At 38.6% G+C, this 26552-nt stretch overlaps 2 protein-coding genes across 14 annotated transcripts in view; one reads left to right on the top strand and one right to left on the bottom strand.

The window, feature by feature from the left end:
* Positions 1–6880, top strand: part of cdk5rap2 (CDK5 regulatory subunit associated protein 2) — a 42632-nt gene extending 35752 nt beyond the window's left edge. For 9 of the 12 annotated variants that reach the window (XM_031317857.2, XM_031317860.2, XM_031317851.2 and 6 more), the window contains one exon: positions 6342–6880. In XM_031317857.2, the coding sequence (XP_031173717.1) occupies positions 6342–6487 (146 nt within the window). In that variant the 3' untranslated portion in view covers positions 6488–6880. The remainder of the gene's footprint in view (positions 1–6341) is intronic. The other 3 variants (XM_031317856.2, XM_031317850.2, XM_031317859.1) reach the window with 2 other exon arrangements.
* Positions 6881–7145: 265 nt separating this feature from the next.
* Positions 7146–25316, bottom strand: nup188 (nucleoporin 188). 2 transcript variants are annotated; one of them, XM_031317862.2, is made up of 44 exons: positions 25174–25316; positions 24186–24240; positions 23777–23850; positions 23609–23693; positions 23418–23498; positions 23071–23115; positions 22870–22962; positions 22618–22737; positions 22242–22453; positions 21861–21975; positions 21502–21702; positions 20694–20774; positions 20511–20603; positions 20297–20416; positions 20089–20215; positions 19753–19911; positions 19047–19173; positions 18830–18917; positions 18639–18715; positions 18419–18533; positions 18115–18235; positions 17943–18009; positions 16736–16861; positions 16373–16613; positions 16062–16268; positions 15809–15978; positions 15637–15706; positions 15476–15543; positions 15175–15370; positions 14679–14756; positions 14462–14547; positions 14197–14342; positions 13919–14097; positions 13043–13243; positions 11869–11961; positions 11560–11712; positions 10325–10462; positions 10140–10214; positions 9735–9950; positions 9467–9598; positions 9306–9379; positions 8036–8165; positions 7563–7767; positions 7146–7520 (listed from the first exon to the last, which is right to left on the bottom strand). In XM_031317862.2, the coding sequence occupies exons 1-43, from the start codon at positions 25212–25214 to the stop codon at positions 7588–7590; spliced, it is 5256 nt and encodes a 1751-aa protein (XP_031173722.1). In that variant the 5' UTR covers positions 25215–25316; the 3' UTR covers positions 7146–7520; positions 7563–7587. The 2 variants fall into 2 exon arrangements, with proteins under 2 accessions (XP_031173722.1, XP_031173721.1); XM_031317861.2 differs by having other exon boundaries at positions 7146–7767.
* Between the last annotated feature and the right edge of the window lie 1236 nt (positions 25317–26552).

The raw sequence follows: 26552 nt of genomic DNA, 5'->3' as shown, positions 1-26552 counted from the left end.
ACTATGACTTTTTTCCACTTTTTTCGACATATTATACGAAGACTTTTTTCGACACACTATTCTATGACTTTTTTCAACATACTGTACTATGACTTTTTCGACAAATTATACTATGACTTTTTTCGAGATACTATACCATGACTTTTTTCCACTTTTTTCGACATACTATACTATGACTTTTTCTCTACTTTTTTCGGCATACTATACTATGACGTTGTTCGACATACTATACTATATTTTTCCACTTTTTTCGACATACTATACTACGACTTTTTTCGAGATACTATAGCATGACTTCTTTCCACTTTTTTCGACATACTATACTATGACTTTTTTCAACATACTGTACTAACAAGACTTTTTTCGACGTACTATACTATGACTTTTTTCAACATAATATAATGACTTTTTTCGAGATACTATAGCATGACTTCTTTCCACTTTTTTTCGACATACTATAGTATGACTGTTTTCGACATACTATACAATGATTTTTTTCCACTTTTTTCGACATACTATACTATGACTTTTTCCACTTTTTTGACACACTATACCAGGGGTGGCGAACCTGTGGCTCTTGAGCCGTATGCGGCTCTTTGCCTGCTCCTGTGAGGCTCTCACTGTGTGGCTGGGGGCTGTGTCATTGGTTGATTGTTGTTTTTAACTTTTCTGAAACATACAGTATTTCAGATAAGTAAAAAAAAAAACACATTTGAATGCATCTGCCAATACTGCCAATACATTTGCCAGTTATTTTAAAATAGAAAATAATGCAGCAGAGTTTTGAGGACAGATTCTGCAACCTGAGGAAAAACAGCGGCCACAGATCACCTTCCTCGTTAACCCTTTCACTGCTGAATCCGACTGATTGAAAGCCCCTTTAGTGACAAATGAGTGAGAGAGTTCTTCGAGTGGCCACAACCGAGTTCAAGCAAGACCTGAAAAGGATTGTGGATAACAAAGACTGTCAGGTTTCCCACTGAGTCAGTCTAAGTGAGAAAAAAAGTATGAAAACTGCTATGTATTATGACTGTCATCAGATCTGGAAGACACTGCTGCTGTTGTAGTGTGGACGTGCATGTGTTGTGTGGCTTTTTGCTATGGTCCGTTTTTTTTTGTGGCTCTTTATACCTAACTGGTTGGCCACCCCTGCACTATACTATGACTTTTTTCAACATACTGTACTAACAAGACTTTTTTTGACGTACTATACTATGACTTTTTTCGACATAATATAATATGACTTTTTTTGAGATACTATACCGTAACTTTTTTCTACTTTCTTTCAGCATACTATACTATGACTTTTTTCCACTTTTATTTCCATATACTATACTATGACTTTTTTCCACTTTTTTCAACATACTATACTGACTTTTTTGACATTCTATACTATGATTTTTTTCGAAATACTATACTATGACTTTTTCTCTACTTTTTTTGATTTGACATACTATATATACTATGATTTTCTCCCACTTTTTTCAACATACTATACTATGACTTTTTCCACTTTTTTTCAACATAAAATACTAAGACTTTTTTCAACATACTATGATTTTCTTCGACATACTATACTATGACTTTTTCTCTACTTTTTTCAACATACTATACTATGACTTTTTTTGACATACTATACTATGACTTTTTCTCTACTTTTTTCAACATACTATACTATGACTTTTTTTGACATACTATACTATGACTTTTTCTCTACTTTTTTCAACATACTATACTATGGCTTTTCCCACTTTTTTCAACGTACTATAATATGACTTTTTTCGACATACTATACTATGACTTTTTTATCACTTCTTTCGACATACTATACTATGACTTTTTTTGACATACTATACAATGACTTTCTCTACTTTTTTCAACATACTATACTATGGCTTTGTTCAACATACTATACTATGACTTTTTTTCCACTTTGTTCAACATACTATACTATGACTTTTTTTCCACTTTTTTCGACATACTATACTGTGACTTTTTTCTACTTTTTTCGACATACTATACTATGACTTTTTTAATATTCTATACTATGACTTTTTTCAACATACTATACTATGACTTTTTTAATATTCTATACTATGACTTTTTTCAACATACTATACTATGACTTTTTTTCCACTTTGTTCGACATACTATATACTATGACTTTGTTCCACTTTTTTCCGACATACTATACTATGACTTTTTTCAACACACTATACTATGACTTTTTTCGACATTCTATACTATGATTTTTTTTTTCGACATACTATGACTTTGTTCAACATACAGTACTATGACTTTGTTCGACATACTATACTGTGACTTTTTTCAACATACTATACTGTGACTTTTTTCAACATACTATGCTATGACTTTTTTATAACTTTTTTCGATATACTATTGACACGGTCCAGTTGGTCAGCCAGGACAGAAGACATACAACTTCTCTCATTTAAGGTGGTTTATTAAAGGTGGAATAATAATAGCAACTTGTATACAAGGAATAAAGCAAAAGGATTACATGACACACATCAATATGGGCCATCCTGCTTCACCCTGGAGCTCCGTAGAATGGCACCGACTTACTAGTACAGACAGTTGATATTCGAGTCGAGCAGGTACCATGTAATGGAAAAACGCCATATGACTTTTTTCCACTTTTTTTCCAAAAACTATACTATGACTTTTTTCGACATTGTATACTAATGACTTTTTCTGACATACTATACTATGACTTTTTTCAACATACTATACTATGACTTTTCTCTACTTTTTCGACATACTATACCATGACTTTTTTCGACATACTATACTATGACTTTTTTCTACTTTTTTTTGACATAATATACTATGACTTTTTTTTAATCACTTTTTTCAACATACTATACTATGGCTTTGTTCAACATACTATACTGTGGCTTTTTTTAATACTTTTTTTGACATACTATACTATGACTTTTTTCAACATACTATACTATGGCTTTGTTCAACATACTATACTATGACTTTTTTCAACATACTATACTATGGCTTTGTTCAACATACTATACTATGACTTTTTCCCACTTTTTTCGACGTACTATAATATGACTTTGTTCAACATACTATACTATGACTTTTTTCAACATACTATACTATGGCTTTGTTCAACATACTATACTATGACTTTGTTCAACATACTATACTATGACTTTTCTCTACTTTTTCGACATACTATACCATGACTTTTTTCGACATACTATGACTTTTTCCCACTTTTTTCGACGTACTATAATATGACTTTTTTCGACATACTATACTATGACTTTTTCCCACTTTTTTCGACGTACTATAATATGACTTTTTTCGACATACTATACTATGACTTTTTTATCACTTTTTTCGACATACTATACTATGACTTTTTTATCACTTTTTTCAACATACTATACTATGGCTTTGTTCAACATACTATACTGTGGCTTTTTTTAATACTTTTTTTGACATACTATACTATGACTTCTTTCGACATACTATACTATGACTTTTTTTGACATACTATACAATGACTTTCTCTACTTTTTTCAACATACTATACTATGGCTTTGTTCAACATACTATACTATGACTTTTTTTCCACTTTTTTCGACATACTATACTGTGACTTTTTTCTACTTTTTTCGACATACTATACTATGACTTTTTTAATATTCTATACTATGACTTTTTTCAACATACTATACTATGACTTTTTTTCCACTTTGTTCGACATACTATATACTATGACTTTGTTCCACTTTTTTCCGACATACTATACTATGACTTTTTTCAACACACTATACTATGACTTTTTTAATATTCTATACTATGACTTTTTTCAACACACTATAATATGACTTTTTTTGACATACTATACTATGACTTTTTTCGACATACTATACTATGACTTTTTTCGACATACTATACTATGACTTTTTCCACTTTTTTCGACATACTATACTGTGACTTTGTTCAACATACTATACTGTGGCTTTTTTTAATACTTTTTTTGACATACTATACTATGACTTTTTTCGACATACTATACTATCACTTTTTTCGACATACTATCACTTTTTTATAACTTTTTTCGATATACTATTGACACGGTCCAGTTGGTCAGCCAGGACAGAAGACATACAACTTCTCTCATTTAAGGTGGTTTATTAAAGGTGGAATAATAATAGCAACTTGTATACAAGGAATAAAGCAAAAGGATTACATGACACACATCAATATGGGCCATCCTGCTTCACCCTGGAGCTCCGTAGAATGGCACCGACTTCCTAGTACAGACAGTTGATATTCTATTCTACTCCGGGGTGTCGCCTCCTCCCATTGGTTGGTTGGGGCCAGGATCCTTTGGCCCTTTGCTTCAGCGCAATCCTGGGTCAATGACTTCTTCAGCCGCCCTCTGAGTATATATAGTTACCACACTATACTATGACTTTTTTCAACATACTATACTAAGACTTTTTTCGATGTACTATACTATGACTTTTTTCAACATACTATAATGACTTTTTCGAGATACTATACCATAATTCTTTTCCACTTTTTTTCAGCATACTATACTATGACTTTTTTCGACATACTATACTATGACTTTTTCCCACTTTTTTCAACGTACTATAATATGACTTCTTTCGACATACTATACTATGACTTTTTTTGACATACTATACAATGACTTTTTCTCTACTTTTTTCAACATACTATACTATGGCTTTGTTCAACATACTATACTATGACTTTTTTTCCACTTTGTTCAACATACTATACTATGACTTTTTTTCCACTTTTTTCGACATACTATACTGTGACTTTTTTCTACTTGTTTCGACATACTATACTATGACTTTTTTAATATTCTATACTATGACTTTTTTCAACATACTATACTATGACTTTTTTTCCACTTTGTTCGACATACTATATACTATGACTTTTTCCCACTTTTTTCAATGTACAATACTATGACTTTGTTCCACTTTTTTCCGACATACTATACTATGGCTTTGTTCAACATACTATACTATGACTTTTTCCAACGTACAATTCTATGCCTTTTTTCAACATACTATATACTATGACTTTTTCTCTACTTTTTTCGATATACTATTGACACGGTCCAGTTGGTCAGCCAGGACAGAAGACATACAACTTCTCTCATTTAAGGTGGTTTATTAAAGGTGGAATAATAATAGCAACTTGTATACAAGGAATAAAGCAAAAGGATTACATGACACACATCAATATGGGCCATCCTGCTTCACCCTGGAGCTCCGTAGAATGGCACCGACTTCCTAGTACAGACAGTTGATATTCTATTCTACTCCGGGGTGTCGCCTCCTCCCATTGGTTGGTTGGGACCAGGATCCTTTGGCCCTTTGCTTCAGCGCAATCCTGGGTCAATGACTTCTTCAGCCACCCTCTGAAGGAGGAGTGGGCCTATAAACATATAGTTCCCGTGACCCCTCACCTAGTTAAGAGATGTGTGACCTACAGGATGTGGCAACCCTCTCATGTTATGGCCACTTTCCTTTCTACTCTGAGGGGGGCTGTTTCCTCCTTGACTTCTCTCCCTCTCAACCTACACGAGCAGATTTCAGAAGACATTATAAATGATTGTCTTTTAATCAGGGCCTGGGTGTATCCTTATTTTGTTGAAGCTAGGCACTTAGCATGTTAACTTTTTTTTATTTATTCACACTATACTATGACTTTTTTTCCCCCTCTTTTCGCCATACTATACTGTGACTGTGTGAGTACTGTATGTCGAAAAAAGTAAAAATAGAAAAAGTCATAGTATAGTATGTCAAAAAAAGTGGAAAAAAGTCATAGTATGTCGAAAAAAGTAGAAGTGGAAAAAGGTCATAGTATAGTACGTCAAAAAAGTGATGGTATAGTACGTCAAAAAAAGTCATAGTAGGTGCGCCCAATGTACAGAGGCTCAGGCCTTGTTGAAGCGACCACAGGGTCAAAGCTGTATATATACACATACGTACATATAATACAAAGCTACAACCAGTAGACTGCAAGTGAACTGTCTCGAGCTTCATATTGAACAGAGGGATACGAGTGTTATCAACCCTCTTATCTAACTTTCAGAAGGAAAGCAAATAAGCGTATTTCCCCAAATGTCGAAATATTCCTTTTAAAACGAGACGGCAGATGCATGTCTGCAGGCAGTTGAAAAATGTCAGTATTTTCAATCTTCTTTTTAAATGCCTACAGCACCACATTTTCCCTGCATGTCTTAAGCTGTAAATTGACTTAGTGTTTTCAGTCTGATGTTATAGTCCTTGTGTTGTCTGTTTCAGGAGGTCCCAGTCAATGGCCAGTAGGGGACACTACCGCCCCTCAGACTGAGCAGATATGTGTCCCTGTTTCTACAAGAACTGCAGGGAGACACTCTGAATCCTCAGAGGATCACCATAGCGACGCCTCTTTACACTGCAGCTACTAAATCTGCTGTTTCAATGCCCTACAAGGCTTTTAATAATGTAGCTACCTAATGTTCAGGCCTTATCCTGCTGTAAAACTGTCACCTTACTCTCCCAATATCAAAGCCTTTTTGTACTATAATTGCACATGACCTGCCTATGATTTGATTTATTTTAGGTACTGAAGTTGTAAACGTTCTCTTTTAAAAGAAAATGCCTTTGTAAATAGTAATTCCTGCACATATTTTCCTTTATTCTTTTTATATGATGCATACACAATATGAAAATGTATTTTATTACTGACATTGTTTTAACGTTTTTGGTTTCATGGGTCAGTTTATGTATAGGATGGTTCAGGACTGTCGTGTGTTCAAAGAATTATGTGCAAAATGCAGTAAAGAAAAGAATTTAATGATGAAACCCAATTGTGGTACAAAAGTCCCTTTATTAGCATATACATTTTTTAAGTACAAATCTTTTGTAGCTGCTTCAACATGTGTACATGGATAAGCACAGATAAGAAAATAACAAAGTTCAGATAAGAAAATAACAAAGTTCAGATCAAGATTTAGTGAAAATGAAGAGAATTAGAAAAGATATAATGGAGCTTTACAGAATAAGTTTTCCTACTACATTTAGTCATTCATCAGAAGATTACATTTGAAAGGTCTGATTTTTTTGAAGTTGCGCTTGAAACATGTCTGGTCATTACGTATCATCGAAGTGACCTATAAAACTAGGCCTTGGAAAGATAAACCACAGTCAGTGACGGGTGGTTTAGTAGCACCCAGATCTCTACAGATTTAGATCTCTTCATAATACATGGTTTTTTTCTTCTTCTCATTGGCCTTTTAAATAAACACTGGTTGTGGTTGTGTCAAATTTAGTTATAACAGCAGTTTTGGCAAGATGAATTGTTCAACAAACTATGGTTCCAGTCATATTAGAATAAACACACTCACTCCAGGTAAAATGGGGCATTACATCAATGGTTTCTTTTCTTCTGATTGTACTACTGGAGGTACAAAAACAATGTTGGCTTTTTGTAAAACAACAGTGAGTGTTTGTATTGGGGTGGGGGGGGCGGACTGAAACTTGTAGATTCCCAGTAGAAGACGTAAATTTATCTCTGCACAAGTCTGACAAAGGCCTGAACGAGCTGAATGAACGGCTCCTGACCTTCATGGCTTGCCTTGGAGCCTGGTGTGGGTTGTTTGGATTGGGTGGAGGGGAGGATGCCGCTGGCCGGAGACGACGGAGAGCCCCTGCGGAAGTGGCGGGAAAGGCTCGAGAGAAGAGTGCTCTGGTGGTGAAGAGAAAAAAAAGAAAAGTTAGGTCATATTTAGTCAGTATATTATAAAGGGTATTTTTGTTTTTCCTTGAAAAGACCAAAACCATCAATGTGTTAGTCCATCTCCCAATACGTGAGGTCTATGGCAGAGAGGAACAAACTGCATCAGGCTCAGGATACACCTGGGATGAATTCATTGTTGGGTTTGGTTCAGACGTGTTCTTTTAAAGCATGCAGAAGACTTAAACAAAGACAGGTTAGGAGAGATGTGACGTCTCACCAGTTCAGAGCTGAGCTCCTGTTTGAGCCTCTGTTTGTCTCGAGGCAGGATGGAGGGATCTTTGAGACATCGGACAGCCTGAGAGATCAGCACGTAGAAGCAGTTCTCCATGGTGAACATCAGCAACGACCTGAGGAGAAAAAACAGACTCATCTCAATTTAATGTTCCAAAGCAAAACAAGGAAGTGAAATAAATAGTTTGACATTTTAGAAAAATAAACTTTTTCACTTCATCAATACCACTCTGATATCTGTCTGTATGAAGCTACAGCCAGTTAGCTTAGCTTAGTCTAGCACAGGGGTTTTCAAACTCTGAGACAGTGGGCCTCCCCTCAGACAAAGCTTGGGAAAATGCGCCCATGCAGACATTTATTAGTTTCTGACTCTGGAAAGTGGGGAAAAACAGTACAGTAGGAGCCAAAAAACAGTTTGTTTATATTGTAAGAACAATAGTTATTATTTTAAGACTTCCCATATTTTTGGTTATAGTTCTGATCCACTGATTTTGATTGGCAGCTAGGCCACTGATTGGCAAAACGGCCGCACCATAGTAATTGTGGGTGTGGTATTTGTTAATAAAGGGAAGTGGGAAACACGAGTGCAAAGTTTTGGGAGTCCTGGCTTTAGTTCAGACCAAACAGGTTTTTTTTTTTAACCATCTAGTCATCCTGTTCATCTTATTTGATATAATTTAAGATTTTACCAAAAACACTGTAATCTCTGAACTCTCTCTTCACACATTTAGGCTATTCTGTAAGATCTTTTATTGATAACTTATGTAATAACTAATGTCATATTTTTTCACTTCCATTCACTGAGCCTCTCCTGAAACCGTTTGGAGCCCCCCTGGGGAGCCCCGCCTCCCACTTTGAAAACCCCTAGCTGTCTGTGTACAGCTAAAAACCTTTGTACGGATTATAACATGTTAATTGGTGGGCTTAGATGTGCTGGCAGGTAGACTGTTAGCCGTTTCCCCCTGCTTACAGCCTTTTATGCTAAGCTAACTGGCTGCTAGCTGTAGCTTCATATTTGGTTAGTCTTTTGCCAGACCCATTTCCACAGCAGTGTGTCAGCGAGGGATTACGGTCTGGCTACACCGCCTGTCTGTTCTAGGATAGGGCGAAAAAACACTCTTGGTTGAATTTTTTTTTTTTTTTTTAAAACCAATCACAACCATCCTTTGCGTTCCGATAGCGGAGAGGAGGCTCTCGGGCAAGAAAGCAAATCCATTTAAATAACACCTTAAGTAGCGGGAGGGAGATTTACTCACTTCAGAGCTTGGATCTCATCTGATGAGGCCAGTGACACTATGCTCAAGGAAACTGGCTCTTTCTTCTTCTCCATCTATGAACAAACGGAATAATAAACACTCAGGGATCTGCTGCAGGCTGACTGTAGCTGAAGTTGTTCATGATTACACTCAACATTTACCTCGCTCAACATGCTCAGGGCCACGTTGATGGTGGCCAGCAGGGTTCCAAACGAAGGAGCCACGTCAGGGTCAAACGCCGGAGTTGTGAAGCTGAGCACAAACAGGGTTCGATACTCTGCCAAGTCCATACTCTGAGACACAGGCCGAGAAACAAATCGGCATTTGTATTGTCTTTTATGCAAAAAAAAAAAATGTAAACAATGCGGCACAGGACAAAAACAAAGACTAATTTTAGACGAAGCATTAGAGCAGAATAAGCGGGCTGACCTGGTCCAGGAGAATCTGGCAGCAGTCTGGAGTGAAGTGCTGCAGAGTTGCGAGGGTTTTGCTGAGGATCTTCAGAAGACTGCACTGCACAGCCAGCAGGGCCTTCTGCTCGGCTTCCTCTCTCTCCCCTCCACCTGCTGTTTCTTTAGACGGGGTTTGGGGGCCCCGCTGTGTCCTGGGGAGGGGACCAGGAGGCATCGCTTCGCTGTTTTTAGCCTAAATAAAATCCAAAGCAAACATAAAGCCTGAATAAATAAAACAGAAAAGCTTTCTTGGCTGCTTACTATCACTGTGCAAGACACACTCATAGTAAGTCATTACAGAATGAACATGTAATGATGCTGCAGTCCCTTTCATTGTCAAACCATAAAAATTAAAAAGGTGGAACATTTCCTGGTCTCTTACCTGGAGGTAGTGATGAAGCATCTTCTTGCTGTGGAGCAAATAGGTGCAGGTCTGGCACAGATAACAAAGGTTGACCTGCAGGGAGGAGAGAGAAAGAAACATACTAACTGTAATACTGAAGGGTCACTGCACCAGTGGAGCTGTGCTGTTATCTCTGCTGATGTGGAGTTTTCCTCTGGACTTGCCTGGACATCTTGGAGCAGATTGGGCAGGTGGAACTGCCACTCCTTACAGAAGCTCGAGAGCTGCAGCAGGAAACCGACCGTGTGATCTGCCTCGTCCAAACATGCCAGGCTCTGCACTGTTCGCACTGCAGTCAGACACTGAGCGGGACAGAAATGTAAACGTGAAGATTAGAAATACTATTGTCAACAAGAAAACCACCCACAATACCGGCAAACAAATGTCTTATTACTGCTTGTTGCATTTTGCTCCCTTGTGAGCACCTTCTCTGAACATATTGCTGAGGCAAATACAAAGTAATGGTGCAATTTCTGTGGTTACAATGACAAATGAATTATTAAAAATCTTGACTGACGTAAGGACTTAGTGGGAGACGAACATTCACAGAGTGTAGCGATGGCAGATTAAGGTAAATCATATAGAGCCGAGTCGATTACACAAGTACAACAGAACAATTATCAGCAACAATTTTGATAAACAATTGCTGGTTTTCTTAGTCTTTTATAGTGGTAAAGTGTAGTTTCAAGAAGTAGGGATATTTAACTATGCATATTTATTTATTTATTTCTCTGCGTCAGCTCCAACTGTGCAATATGTCCTTTCTATTCATCCGCACCTTACTCATCTGTATATATACACTGTCTGTTTATTTAAGGGGGTTTATTGTGTAAATATGTTTGTATTATGGGCGCCCGGACAGCTCAGTTGGTAGAGCAGGCGCCCATATATAGAGGTTTACTCCTCGACGCAGCGGGCCCGGGTCTGACTCTGACCTGCGGCCCTTTGCTGCAGGTCATTCCCCCCCCCTCTCCCCTTTCATGTCCTCTGCTGTCCTGTCAAAAATAAAGGCTGAAAATGCCCAAAAAAGAATCTTTAAAAAAAAATATATGTTTGTATTATTACCATTATTATTATTATAACTAATTCTACTTCTTATAATACTTTCTGTATATTTTTTCTCTTATGTCTATTTAAGTTATTCTGATGTGTGTACATTTCTTTTCTTTGGAGCTGCTGTAGCACAGGGATTTCCCCAGTGTGTGATTAATAAAGTATATCTTACCTTATCTTAACCTTTATCTAAATACCTTTGTGTATTTGGATAAAACAGGCTTTTTGAATAACTGACCATAGATTTGGAAAATTAAGAGCATTTTCCTTCATTCTCTAAATTTTATAGAGCAATCAATTAATCAAATGTTTGTTTGTTTTTTGACAATGTTCATTACAGTCATACCTGTAGTATGCGTTCTTGATGTACTCCGACAAAGTCCAGAGCTTCATTGATGAAGTTGTAGCGCAGCGTCTTGAGCAGACTCTCCATTAAAGACATGCAGAGGCGGTACACCCCCGGCCAGCAGGCAGAGTCCTGGGACTTCCGGGAGAAACTCTGCCCAGCGACATGGACATACTATATTATTATATCATTTTAATGAAGTGCTTTGTCTGTGTCATTAAGAAATGCTATGTGATAAGCAAGGCAGAATTGATGTTTTTTTTTGTAAAGGGATTGCTTTAATTTAACAGTTTTTTTTTTTTTTTTTACCTGTGATGCTCCGTTTGAAGACACCTCGTAGACACTCAGAAGAGGGAGGCAGATAGTCTGGATGACTCCTGCTCCAGCAACAGCTGCTGCCCCCTGGAGGAGAAATGAAGACACCCTCAACATTGGACATCTTCAACTGATGTAAAGGATTGATTTAAAGTGCCCATATTATAAAAAAATCACTTTTTCTGGGATTTGGGGTGTTATGTTGTGTCTCTGGTGCTTCCACACACATACAAACTCTGAAAAAAATCCATCCATGCTGTTTAGAGTGAGATACGGTTTCTGAATGTGTCCTGCCTTCAGTCTCTGGGTGAGCTGTTCAAAATCAGCACGGCTTGTGACGTCACAAGCCGAAACAAGCAGGCTAACCGCAAACATTAGCTCGTAGCGTTAGCGTTAGCATGCTAACGCTAGCATGCTACCTCGTCCTCAATAGCAAAGCACTGCTACAACACACACAAGTTCACCATAATCTACGAAAGAACTACTTCCATGTGCGCCCTCATTTAGAAGTCTCCCAGCTAATCCTGCCTTGTAACTGACCAAAGTTGTAGAAAGCCTTTCTTTTACTGTCTATGGAACTAGCTAGCTGACATGATCTACATCTGAGCTACTGCGCATGTGCAGTGCAATCAAAGATAGTACAGAAGAAGAAGAAGAAAAGAGGTCTCACTCTGTAGCTAAAACAGAGACCAGGTGAAAAGAGGATCTGCAGCAGTGAGAGAGAGCGGTGCAGTACAACAACAATATGGTGTTTTTTGAAAATTAAACCATGTAAACCTATTCTGGTACAACCTTAAAATACAATTATGAACCTGAAAATGAGCATAATATGGCTGCTTTAAAAACATGAAAGGACGAGTCAAGTTTTGTCTGTGTATCCAAAGCCCAATACTGCATAGTGCTCTGTGCTGCAGAAAAATGTCTGAGAATTAAAAAATGAAACTATACATTTGTAAGCCATTTAAAAAAAGATGTAGGCTATTTCTTCAGAAGGAACAAACGAGCCTTGAGGTGAGAGCCAGAAAGAGGGTAGGGAAGTCAGAAATATTTAGAGACAGACTAACGCATTGCTGGTTTTGGTCTTTTCACAGTATTTGTTGGCAAAAAGAATAATAAACACCAGCTTTATCTTTTAAATCTCAAGTAGAAGCATGTGTTTTGTGCTTACCTGAGGCGTGCGGGCCAGTGTGAGCAGCAGGTGAAGTGCAGCCTCAGTGAAGTAGAGGTTGTGTTTGGACCGCAGGCTGAGCTCAACAGCGCTGAGCACCGACGGGAGAACTGGAATCTTACGCATCACTGAGACCCAGTGCTCGCCATCCTCGTCGGTGCGACACAGCTCCTTCGCCAGGTGCAGTGCTAGTACACACACCTGATAAAAACAGTGGCAAATTAACTATGTTGGATTTACAATGTTGCTGGGTGCAATAACGTTTAATTTCCCATGGTTTTTGCTCATATCACGGCAATGAAAGTGGATGTTGAAACTGTAAAATGAGATGAATAACAGTTGGATTATTGATGAACCTACAGAGGATTATTACCTGAATCTGCAGCTCCCCTTTAAATTTCAGTTCATTGTTTAGCTTAACTGTTTTAGTTCACTCTCATAGCATTGTTTTCAGATGCAGCAGGCAGCTGTTTTCAGCTAAAAAGCTCTAAAGACCCACTGTACACTACCTGCTCAGCACCAAACAGTTAGCAACCAGCTGGTGAACACAGTGGAGCATTTAGCAGCCAAAGAAGTTAAGGTCAGTTGTCTTCTCAACTTGTTTCTGCTGTCCCCAAGTATTGATAAAAGTAATAGTAAAGTAATTAATATTCAAATATCCTTTCTCCCGCCTCAACATTAAGTATCACCATTAAATAACGTTAAAAAAGCATGACAAATTGACAGCTAGAAAGATTGAAGCTAAATGTTAAAAGTTGAGATCCTTGGCTTGAATATGACACTAACTTTTTTGACTCCCCTGGAAGGAGAAGCGTGGAACAAAATTAGGCTTTTTAAGTTTGAATCTACAAACAGGGTCTTGTGTCCTTGGCTCACCCCATCTCTCTGGTCCTTCTGTGGGCCGCGGAAAGAGTCCGTCTCCATGCTGTCCTCGTCCTCCGCCGTGTCCCCCATCTGTCTCATGTGACGAGTATTGTCGATGAGGGCCAGGGCCTCGTCTTTCACCGTCTCACACACAGACAGCAACAGCTGGGGCAGCTGGGAAATATCTCCTCCTAGATGACAACAATGAATCGACATAAATCAAAAAGACTGAACTACAGACCCCTGCCACATTAGATTCAAACAAAGACAACAGAAGACGCGCATCTTACCGTTGAGTCCCTGAATCTGTAGCACAGAAATGAGTGCAGAGAAGATTTTGGCTTTGGTCCTCTCCATCATCTGCTGGTCAGCTTGCAGGACACTCTCCAGGATCAGGGAGAGGGGAGACAGTATGTCAGGAGCTGTTGCTACCACACTGGAGACAGGAACAGAGTTTGTTAGAGATACATGAGTTAAGGTATGTCATGTGTGCACTGTTGACTACAACATTAAGGAAACCTATAAACTGTCTCCATCAAATGCATGAATACACACCTCCTCCACTGTTTGAGGAGGATGAGTAGTAGAGTGGCCATCATGGATCCAAGACGAAGACAAGGCACAGACATGGGCGTAGTCAGCTGAAAGAGACGGAAAGAGTTAGAAAGCTAAATAAATAAAAAAAAAAAAAAAGGCAGAGAAATGCATGAAAGTAAAATGAGAAATGAGGAGACAAATTAAAGGGAAAATATGTCATGCCATGATGACTTACAGCAGCTTTGGTCCCATCCAGGACGTCCATGAAAAGCTTCAGTTTGGTCGTGTCCTCGGTTAGCTGCATCACGTCGGACTGAAAACGTAAAATATACCAATCATCATTACATCACATTTGTATGTGGTCAATTTGCAGATGAGGGTTTGAGCAAAAAAAACCTACTTAATTTCTCAAGCCACTTCAAGTCGCAGGACGCTCAAACAAATTAATCAATCAAAAATAAATAAATAGAAAGGAATAGTTCTGGAATATATGTTCATTCACATGACACTGATACCATCCTCATATCTTTCCATTAAACATGAGGTTGAATCTGTACTAAAACCAACATGTTGTAATGTTATAGGGCCAGAAGCGGTGACTTCCTTCCAACAAGATTTAACGTATTATTTAAAGACTTTTGATGTCCAACATAAGAACAAGTTCTGATCGGCTATACCTAAACATCAAAACCTAAAACACTATAACCATGATTGTGTTCGCTGTAACATACATGGGTCGTGGAAAGAATTAGCAGCATCCGCCAGGCAGAGATCAACATCTGGGTCTCAGGGAAGGAACTGATGCCTTCCTCCTCCATCTCCGCCACGTGGCACACTAGAGACTTGACATACTGAGACCAGTACTCATATCGCCGTGCATTGGAAAACTTTTGAAGCCCATCCTTCAGAGACTGCTCCAATGAACCACTGTGAACAGCACAGACACAACTGACATAAATTACGTGAGATATGAGCTAAATGAAAGTGATAAATATGGGAATACTTTAATTATATTAGGGACTCGGAATTGACCTGACAACATAGTAGATCTCCAGGCCGATGATCTTCATGACAAAAGCACACGTCTCCAGAACACAAGGCTGAAGATAAAATACAATTCTTCAGTTAACACACCTAACATCTTACTCATGCATCATCATTAGCGCAGTGTTAAAAAAGAAAGAGCAAAATACCTCCGTTGTATCTGAAGGTGGGGTGAGGGTCCCAAAGAGAGGCGTTGTCAAATTCTCCCAGAACCTATCTCTGCATAAAAAAGCACGTTTATCATACGATGGTGTTTCAAAACATGCAGCACATATTATTCCTGGTCAAAGTAAGTCATTTTGTCTGAGATAATGAGCTTACTTTGTACGTAAGACAGAGATGGCACTATCTCTGCGATCCTGCCAGAGGGCAAGGAGGAAGGACAGGGCCGCTCGGTGGAGCAGCGGGGGACACCAATATTTCCCCTGCTGTTTGGAGTCAATCAGGTCCAACACCACATGAAGACAGCTCCATTCACCAAGCAGAAACTCCTACAGGTTAAAAAAATGTATATATATTTTGAATCCAGATGCAGCACTACAAAAACTTATTTGTTTTACTACACAGTTCATACCTTTGACCCCTCCTTTCCATCTTTGACTTCCAGGTTGAGGAAAAGCTCAATGAGGCCGGGCTGGGTTTCTACAGCAACGGTGAGGAACTCAAGGATCATGACCTTTATCCTCATGTCTTCGGTCTTGCTCTGCAGCCGAGTGAGGAACGCATCCCGGATTGCTGCTGCGTCGTTGCCAAGGCAAGCGTAGACTGACATGGGAGCCACCTACAGACAAGATATAAGTTAAATATTATGAATATTTACGGTCGTCAAAACAACAAACCCATCACGTACAACTAATATTGTACGAACACATTAGAAGTCCTTACTGTGGCGAGCCTTTTAAGCAGCTGGATTGCCAAGCGAGGCAGTGCTGGGTCATGTTTGTGGTAAATATACTTGGCCAAGACAACTATGAGATTGTTGCCATGGCCACCATGTTGCGTCAAGGCCTGCTCCAGAGGGGACACAACGTCAGACGGCGGCTTCAGGCGGATGACGTTGTTGGTGACAGAAAAGGCCAGTTTGACTGTCTGGATTAGGATCTGACCGGGACCCTCAGAGCCACAGCTGGACAGCGTCAGAGAAAAGCAAAAAAAATCTGTTATTATACGTCAAAAATATGGAAGGTTTTGGGATAAATATATGAAAACATAATAAGGAAATCTAGGCATGGACACTTGTCTGTTCACCTGCTGGGCTGTGCAGCCAGGACCATATCTATGGTGTCCACTCCAACTCCCATGATATTGACAACTGCCTGTCCAGCTTCAGTGTTTGCCAGGCTGTAGATACACAGAGACTGCAAGGTGGGGGTGCTGCAGTGAGGAACAAATGAATTAACAATTAATCAGGGAAATTATGGCAAACCAACAATCATTTTCATTATTTATAAATCATTTGGTCAATGAAATATCAGAAAAGTATGTAAAATGTTGACACACTTCACTGTCTTTGTTTTGTTCAACCAACAGTCCAAAAGTTAAAAATACTTTATGCAGTTTGCTATCACGATCTATTTTCTTTAAAGCAGCAAATCCTCACATGTGAGAAGCTGGAACAAGAAAATTGTTTGGTTTTTTTTGGAAAAAAGACCCAGACAATGAATTTGTTAATTGTTAATTGTCGTCGATCAACCAATTGATTAATCAACTAATTAATTCTGCTCAAGAATTAAAATGTGCTGTAGGTAGGATTGGGAAGATCCAGGACTTAGCCAAAAAATTTGAACATCGACAACTTTTCAGTCCCTCCCCCCCTTTCTGCTAAAGCCCAAAACGGTCTCCTAAGCTCCTCCCCCCACAAGGGAGAATGAATGCGTGTGCATGAGCAGTGATTGACACGCAGTTAGACACCCCCCCCTGGCACTGATTGGTGCATCTGAACAGGGAGCGGTGGATTTTTACAAATTGCACTACAGGCTGGAGGTGATGCCAGATCTTTTTTTAAATTACCTGCTTCATGTAGTTCTACTGGAACATAGGGTCAGTTTCAGCAAATATGACAGAAAGTTAGTTTTATAAGTCTTACCTACTGCACCTTTAAGATAAACATGTTTTAATATAAGCGAGTATGTGGACCTTGAGCTGAGATTGTTTTGTCAACTGCTGTCTTATAAAAAGGTCAAGTATACGGACAAATTCATTTTTTTATATTAATTAACAAAGGATCATTAATAACAGAAACCTACATTGGAACATCCAGCACAGGTGTATATATTAATGTGGAATCTTAAAAAGAATTTCAAACAGTATTTAACTGTAAAGTAAAGATTATAGAATCACATGTCCATAATTATTATTCCTAACAGCCTGTTCAAATGTTCACCTGACTGAATTTACAGAACAATGTGCCGGTAACAGAGTTAAAACACTTGGATCTCAACAGACTTATCCTTACCTGCCCTGGTCCTCTCCCTCTGGACTTAGATTGAGAATGGCATGGATCAGCTCCAAAATAAGACAGCCTGCAGCAACACAGACCAAATGGTGTTTATTCAGTTTTTACTTTTGATTTCCCAGTCTGGAAGAAAGAAACTTGCTACAACTGTCATTTCAGACATATTCCTTACCTATCCTCTCCCTGACTCCATAGGTGTTGTACCGCCACTTGTGGTACGTAGGCAGCATCTCCTTTAACACGAGCAGCACGCACGGGATCAGGCCCTTGTTCTGTGTGCTGCCAAGCTGACCCTAAAATTAACCAACAGGGAGAGGAGATGAGAGATATGATGTACATTATGGCAGCTGGACACCACATTTATAGATTTAAACACAACATGCTCTTCTTTATTTTATATATAACACTGTTCAGCTGCTACTACAAAATGTTGGCCAGAAACATCTTATTTGGTTAAAAAAACAAACAGTTGTTACCTTGACCAGGGTTGTAATGAGACGAAGGAAAGCGATGGTCACAGCATACTCCCCCCTGGGCTGCTCTATCTGGACCAGCAGGTTGCCATAGTTACCTGCCTTCATTCCTTCAGCACTAGAAAAAAAAAAAACACAGTTTTGTTCAATACTTTTTACTTCTCCCAAACAATTAAAAGTCTGATATTTGCTAGGCATATTAAACATTAGGCAGCAGACACACCTTACACACTGAGCCATGCTGGTCAAAGGGTTGGAGGCAAAGGGGAGGAAACCTGTGTGGTGCAGACTGGACCACACCTGAAGATTTAAAAAAAAGAAATAGATGGAGGTGTGTGAGGAGGATTCAAGAAAAGTGCCTTAAAATCCTTTATTTTACCTCCTGTTCACACTGGAAGTGCCCAGCACACCCACCTTCCCAGGCATCCTTGCTGCCAGTACAGTGAGGCAGTTCACACAGGAGGCGATCACGTCCACTGGAGGGTTGATGACTGACGTTAACCTAACGGACGTTAATCACCAATGAGAAGACAAATTCATTCTAGGTTTCTAATCAAGACCGTTTCAAATAGGAAGTACAAAATAAACACACTTTAAGAGTTGTACGAGTGTCTCGGTAAAGTGAGTTTACCTCTGCAGCAACATGTAGATGCGTGAAGTGAGAGGCAACAGACAATCCGACACAGTCCAGTCTGTGCTTATGATCTTATGGACGAGATCCAGGATGGGCTTCACACGTGCACAGTGAGCTATAACATCTAGCACAAGAAAAGGCACCGATAAATTAATTATGCTGAAATAAAGGAATGCTGAAGCAGAATAATGGTTTAATTTAGCTGGCATAATAAAAAAACTACAGTAAACAATTTGTTTTAATAACAACATTAATATCATACGTATAGTCTTTTTGGCTGTTGGTCAATCTAAGAAAGCAGTTTGATGACATTACTTTTGTGATCATTGGGTATCATTTTATAAACAGAATAATCACAACTGATAGCTTCGGTTAGTTGCATGCATAGTTACTAAATTATTTTAATAATAAAACATCAGATACTGCAAACATTGTGTAACTTTGCTCGCCTATTTATGGGAGTTAAAGGATAAATCTGGTGATATTCTATGTTTTTCTTTCTGTCAACAAATCCCATGAAAGACCAAAATCAGCAATTAATTAATCCTACAAACAAAGATCGTCTGTGTTTTTAAAGACTTTCAAAGCATTGAGAAATACTGGATTTGTTGACAATAGCAAAATTATAGAATATCGACAGCCTTATCCTTTAAAGCACTTAACAATATGTTTGTGAGAACATTTTAAACGACAAGCTGTGTACCTGCAGTTGAAACAACATGGAGCAGCATCTCCACCTCACAGGTGAAAAGAGTCCAGGAGCTATAGGAGTGGTCCCAGCGAACCACGTAGCCCTGCTCGCCCCCTATCATCACCTGGCCCAGCACTCCCTGTGGCATCCACAGGTTTGTCTGCCCCGTGCCTGATGGTTGAGACGAAATGTTATAGTGGAGCTACGTCACACAAGAGAAACAGTATCTTCTTTAATTATGCCCATTACAAATGAGCATCAAACATTCACCAGTCCTCTGACATGCTAAGGCACACTAAATGATGTATGGGTATTCAAATATCAGAGTAACAACCAGATAAAACTAACCAAGAGGGTAGAGGAGTTTTGGTGTTTGTCTCCTCCACAGTGTCTCATCATCCTTGGAGATGATATCATTGGGCTTATGTTTGTAAACTTGTGTGTAGAAGGACATCTTATCCAAAAAGTTGTATACCTGTCACATAGAGGTAAAAGTTGAGTGAAAAGTAGAGTAAAACGTTGAGCGTGTGTATGTCTGTGCATGTGTGAGATCTACCTTTTTAACAGTCGACTTGTTTGACAGAAGGGCAGTTAGAAGCTGTAACAGTGGGCCAATCTTGTGGGGGAACATCCCGACTGCACTGTCCAGGATCATTCCCAATCCCATGTTCGGTTTCTGGATAAAATAACAGAAAAGATTATCAACAGTTGACATATTTTTGTTTTTATTCAATTTTATCTCTACCTTCTCCTCTGTGTTTTTTTCTCACCATTTCCCAAAAGACTTCAGCCAGACTGGGAGCAGAGAGGACCTCACAGGCAGCATCGATCAGGTGGGAGCACTGTGTCGCCACACCGTCAGTCTGTCACATGCATTATGATAAGGCAAGTTACAAATATGAATGTGAGTAAGGAATGTTGAACATATATACATGTAAAATCTAGATGTCTACCTGTAGGCTCTCCTCTTCAAAAGAAGTGATCACAAATGAGAGGAGACCGTAGATACACATCTTTGCTGTGCTTGCTGTGCACTGGAGAGAAAAAGAGTCCAAGAGTGACAGACAAAATGTAATGTAGTATAACAGTACAAATACATATCTGAGAATAGACGTTGGCACCTACTGGTATGTGTATGTTTGTGTTGCTGTGTCGTATATTTTAACAAGAAAAAAGGAGTTTTTGATGCACAAATGTAGTGGTTTGTCACACAAACATTTAGCAAATCTGATGAACTATATTTTCTCAGTGCATTGTCTTCACCTCAATGTCTGGCTGCACTGCAGATATAAACCACAGCTTGAGGGTTATGATTATAAAACCTAAAGTCTGATTTAGCTCAGGTTCTGACTATAAAACTACTGCCAGGTGGTTTTCACTCTAGCCATCTCATTACAGACTGGTTTAGGTCTGAGGCCCCATGTGATTACATTTAACTACCTGGTAGAGAAAAACAGAAGCACTCTGAAGCCTAAGGTTAAAATTTTAAATCTGTGGCTCCATGGAGTGTGGGTTAAGACCTTGTGAAAGGACATTTTACTTCTGTAACTTTATTCAGAATTATACAGCAACAAAGTATAATTTAAGCAGTTTTAGGTAAAAGGAGCAGCAGAGAGGCAAATATTGTCCAAAATTGTGAAATGGTTTTAGTAAGTGTGACAAGATTTTAACTATTAACTACTTTTAATTAAAAGTTATAGATCTTTTTCTCAACCTAAGAACTTTTAAGTTTTGACCAAGTGTGTATCTATGTTCTCTTACGTTATTCCCTGAGACTCCAAGGCCTTTCAGCATGGTTGAAATATACTTGAACACCCCCAGCTGCAAGGCAGTGTTGCCTATCCTCCTGACCACAGGGCTGGACTCGTCTGGTCGCAGAGTATGTCTCAGCAGGACCCAGGCCAGCAGCACCGGCCCGTGATGAGGGATGTCACCGAATGTTAGCAGCAGCTGATCCATCTCCTGGAAGAAACAGAGGAAATATGAAGGATCAGGCGTCTGTATGGTTTATTCTAGGTGCCTAAATCAGTTCACACACAAACTGTGTGGTTGAGTATCATTGCTCTACAGTGACATTATAAAATATTTATGACTGCTGCATTTAGAGACTGGGGTCAAACCTTGATGACGTCAGGAGCACTGGAGAACTGATGCTGCTCTGTACAGTCTTCCAGGGCACACTTGTGCAGGAAGTCTATGTCCATTCCCTCAACCAGGATGAGAGAGCTCAAATATCTGCAGGGCAAAGAAACATACGAGCAATTAAAGACTACACAATGAGTTAATGTATTGGTTAAATTGGCCTAAATGCTTTTTGCAGATGTATTGTATCTGTGTTTATGTCAGCCAATAAGTAACAAGAAATTGCAGTACAGAAATGTCACATAAAGGTACATCGTAGAAGTCACATACCACAAACGGGCATTTACACTGCCCTAGGGGACAGCTCACTTTAAACGTATGAACTTCACATACACACGGACACTATGAGATGCTCTTACCCGATGCGGTCAACCAGTGAGTCCATGCTCTTGTCTACTAGGTGTCTGTTGGTCTGCCGCAAACCAAAGCCTTGTTCTTTGAACATTTTGGTGAAGCCCAGCAGGTCAGACGGGCTCATCTCAAAGTAGGCGTAATACAGAAAGATGATCTCCAGCAGCAGAGACTGTTCCCTCAGACACTGCAGGAACCATAGTGACACCTGCCTCTCCGTCTTGACGTAATAATAGTGAAAACAAATGGCACCATCAGTTATGACTGTCACGTCAAACAGACAAAATGTGAGCAATATGTGGTATTTACATTAGATCTAGGTTGCAATATACGGTATTATGGTATTGACCAGATCTGAACCAAACATATGAACCAAATTATCACCATGAGGTTTCCGTGAGTTTCCCATGTTGGTGCTTCTGCTTTGAAGAGGTTCTCAAACTGCGACTGGTACCTGCTTACCAGGTCCTTCTCCAGTTTATTAACACAGTTACTGTACTCAGGCTGGACAAAAAACAAACACACCCAGAGTTATTTTACAGAAGCAACAACAAATAAGCAGATTTTCAGGGACAATTGTGTGAGAAGCTGTGTTCTTCAATTATCTGATGTGACCCAAATGCAGCCGCTACTCACCCTGTAGGGATGTCGCTCATCCTGAAAGTATGTTAGCAAGAGCAGGACACATCTGAGCAGACACATGCGCTCCTCATAGTAATAGTCAGCTACCTGTGAATACACAAACCAGAATACTCATTGGATTAAATATGAAAGTGTAACTATCATGCTGAATCAAGTGTAACTTTACATTAAGTATAAATGGATCTCTGTACTGACCTTCAGCAGCAGTGTCTGGCTTTGTCGCTCATCCTTCAGAACAACCTGTATGGAAGACTCTGTTTAGCCACCGTCTCAATATGTTTCATAATAACATCTTCTTACAATCTTTGAGTTTTTTGTTCCTCATGAAATATGGTGACTTTAATCAATACCATAACAGAGTGTAGTACTAAATCCCACATACAAAACACAGGATTACCGAAAACTAATGACTAGGTGATACATTAATAACATTATAATATTTCTGTAAAAACTGGCAGTTACTTTTTTGTATGCTGCATACAAGCACGCCAAGATTTCCGACAAGACACAAATTCCCACATCTATAAAAGCGGAACAGACACCTTTAGCGAATCACGAGTTCCTCTGTAGTCCTCCTGGAGGTAGCACTGTAAAAGCTCCACACTCTGCTGTTCATCAAGACCCTATAACATTATTAAAGAATAAAATCATTATAAAATGATCATGAAAATGCACCACCAAATGAAGACAGTTAATCACATATTTAGGTTAAACAGAACTATTAAACTCTTACCAACAGTTTACTGATCCTCAGACCAAAATCCTTCAATGGTTGTGCAACATCTTTGTTCTCCTTCACCTTCGCAGCAGAGGATGAGCTAGAACAAGTGATGCTAACAATTACCCTTTCAGTTGTTGAGAAGAGTGTTATTGATGTTAGGATCAAAATAACCTAACATACCTGGGTAGCTTAAAGTAAGTTAGTCCTTGATGCAGTCTGTCCCAGTGTCTGTCAAGCTCTGCCTCTATCTGAGCCTGTGCCCGTCAAACATTTCATTAGAAGAAGAGGGAAAATCACTTGTGTCATTTCTGTACTGTCTAAACAACAATATGCTGTGAGTGGACAACAAATATTTTATTTTTAAGGTTATAGACTAATACTAATATTTCTGTCAATTTGGTTCATCCAAACTCACTCAAAACAGATGATTACACTATTTATACATGCAAGAATAAAAGTACTGATGGGACCATATAACCCCCCTCAAGACAAGCCTATCATAAACTCTGATTCAACCTCCACACTGTTGTAGTAGCTGCACACTCTTGCATATATATAGTACATAAGGACGTGTGACAGGAAGACATACCGGCTCTCGCAATGCAGATCTTCCCAGCAGTATAGTCCATAATTCTCGACTGCTCCTAAGAGAATGACCGGTATATTTTAGCAAATACATTGATGTATATGATACAGAGTAGCTATCAATTCATCTGCATTGGTTGGGCAATATGACGATCTACACCGTCCGTCTGAAATATACATTAGTTAACTGACTTCTCTACATTTATACTTTATAAGCTATTCTTTTAACATCCATGAGTATTTTCATGTAACTGGATACGCCAAAAATAAACATTTCTGTCTGGTAATTATATCAATAAACAGTTTCACAACTTTGAAAAAATGCAATATATCCCAATTTGTATATACCAGTATTGCGACAATTTTAAAACCCTCATCCTTAAAAGTTACACATCCATTCATTTTCCGTAACATGCACATGTTCAGTTTAACTGACTGCAAAATCCACTTTATTTGATTAATCAACAGGTCGAAGGCTGATGTAGTTTCAGAAGAGGGTTGTGGGTCCATTTACAAACTGTGCAAATGCCAAAGGAAATGTTTTCCATTCAAAAAATCTAAGCTAACGTACTTTGTCATTGTCATCTACCCAAACACTAGCGTTAGCCTCTTTTTCTTGGTCACAACTAACTAACCACTGTCGTTACTGTAGCGAATTGTGAGGCGTTTTAATTAGAAACATGAGCCCACTCCTCGTCCAGTTAAATAACCAGTTATAGTTTACGAGTCAGCTCCACAGGCATGCTGTTGTTGTCATGCGGCTAACACACCGCGCTGCTGAACAGACATTCAACTGTTCAACTGTTAGCACTTGCTAAGCTAAGTTAGCGTGGTGCTAACAGTTCAAAAGACGCACTGTCAAACATAAATGTTGCCGCCGATGGGGCTTCATAAATAGACACGTTGTGTAGTAATGTTTACTCGCCGGTAAATACTTAACAACTGTTTAAACAACGTATACGTTAGCCAAAGTTTGTTGCCATTCTGCCTACCTGACGCTCATCTCTGATTCCGCCATCTTCCTTCCTGCCATCTGATTGGTTGCTGTGCTGCGTCGTCATCGCCGTCGTGGGCACATTCTTCTTCGCTGGTATTCTTATTGCTGCATTACTGCCAACTTCTGGAGTGAAATAATTGACCGACCATTTCCAAATGCTTCACTACATTCTTTCATAACCCGATTTTTGGTAGATAAATTTACTTAGAGAACATGATTTTTTTTTAAATAATACTCACCAGTTATAAATCCTACAACAATTAACAAAATGTCATTAATTTCTCTTTATTCTAGCCAGATGTTACATCAATATAATGAACTTCTTGAGAAAAGTACCATCTTATATTACATTATAACAAAGATCTAAGCATATATTTTCAAAATACTATGACACATTGAAAAACCTGTAATTACAAACTATGCTAAATGACTTTATGGAAACAATTCCATTACCTCTTAATTTTTTTTCTTTATGTCTTCATGCACATTTCTGTCATGACTCATAATTCTTTATTTATATTGTACTGCACTTCATGACGTATTTTATGAGTATGAAATGTTTTGTGCAAAAAATGTATCAATAATCTTTAAAAATAATAATAGCCTAATAATTGATGTCTGCCGATTTTCAAATTTTGCACTTCATTTTTCCATAAACATATTTTAAATAAAACGTGAAGCAGCAACTTCTTCTTTTTCCTCTACAACTATCTTCCTATTATCATTATTGTTTCCGTTTCATACACTGTATTATACCGCAGGTCCTTCATTCCAGCAGCAGTCCCGACTCTTTAACACAACATAATGTAGCACTGCTAGCTGATTCTGCAACATGTGCCATCACCTGATAATATTCTGCACTATGCATATTTATTTGTGTCACCTCCTACTGTGCAATATGTCATTTCTATTCATCTGCACCTTACTCATCTGTATCTGTATATATATATATATATATATATATATATTTACCTGTCTGTTTATAATAAGGATGTTTATAGTGTACAAATTATCACTATTATTATTACTCTTATTCTATTTTTTTTTATTTCTCATAATACTTTTTGTATATTTGTCCTATGTCTATTTAAAGTGTATTTGTCTCATTCTGATGTGTGTGATTTTTTTTGAGCTGCTGTAACAAGGGCATTTCCCCAATGTGGGATTAATAAAGTCTATCTTATCTTATCTTATAATCATGCTCATAATATAATGTGTGGTTCATGTTCATGCTGAACTAGCTTGTAAATGTAGCTAAATAAAAAAAAAAACGATGCGCTTTCTTGACGACACAATACCTTAATTGTTTATTTAACATAAAAAAGTGGCTGTTTTTCCAGGCAGTAAAAATACACTAGCCAGATGCATTGTGGG

Source organism: Sander lucioperca, chromosome 14 (genome assembly GCF_008315115.2).
Source record: "Sander lucioperca isolate FBNREF2018 chromosome 14, SLUC_FBN_1.2, whole genome shotgun sequence".
NCBI lineage: Eukaryota > Metazoa > Chordata > Actinopteri > Perciformes > Percidae > Sander > Sander lucioperca.
Note: the sequence above shows the minus strand (reverse complement) of the source record. Positions and strands in the feature narration are given on the sequence as shown.

Bases quoted from the DNA above. Each gene is read 5' to 3' on its own strand.
- nup188 (XM_031317861.2), bottom strand. From the start codon at position 25,214: ATGGCAGGAAGGAAGATGGCGGAATCAGAGATGAGCGTCAG. The intron at 15,979-16,061 runs GTATGAACTGTG...TTTAACCTGTAG, and splicing joins ATGGAAAGGAGGGGTCAAAG to GAGTTTCTGCTTGGTGAATG. The intron at 15,707-15,808 runs GTAAGCTCATTA...TTTTTTATGCAG, and splicing joins ATCTCTGTCTTACGTACAAA to AGATAGGTTCTGGGAGAATT.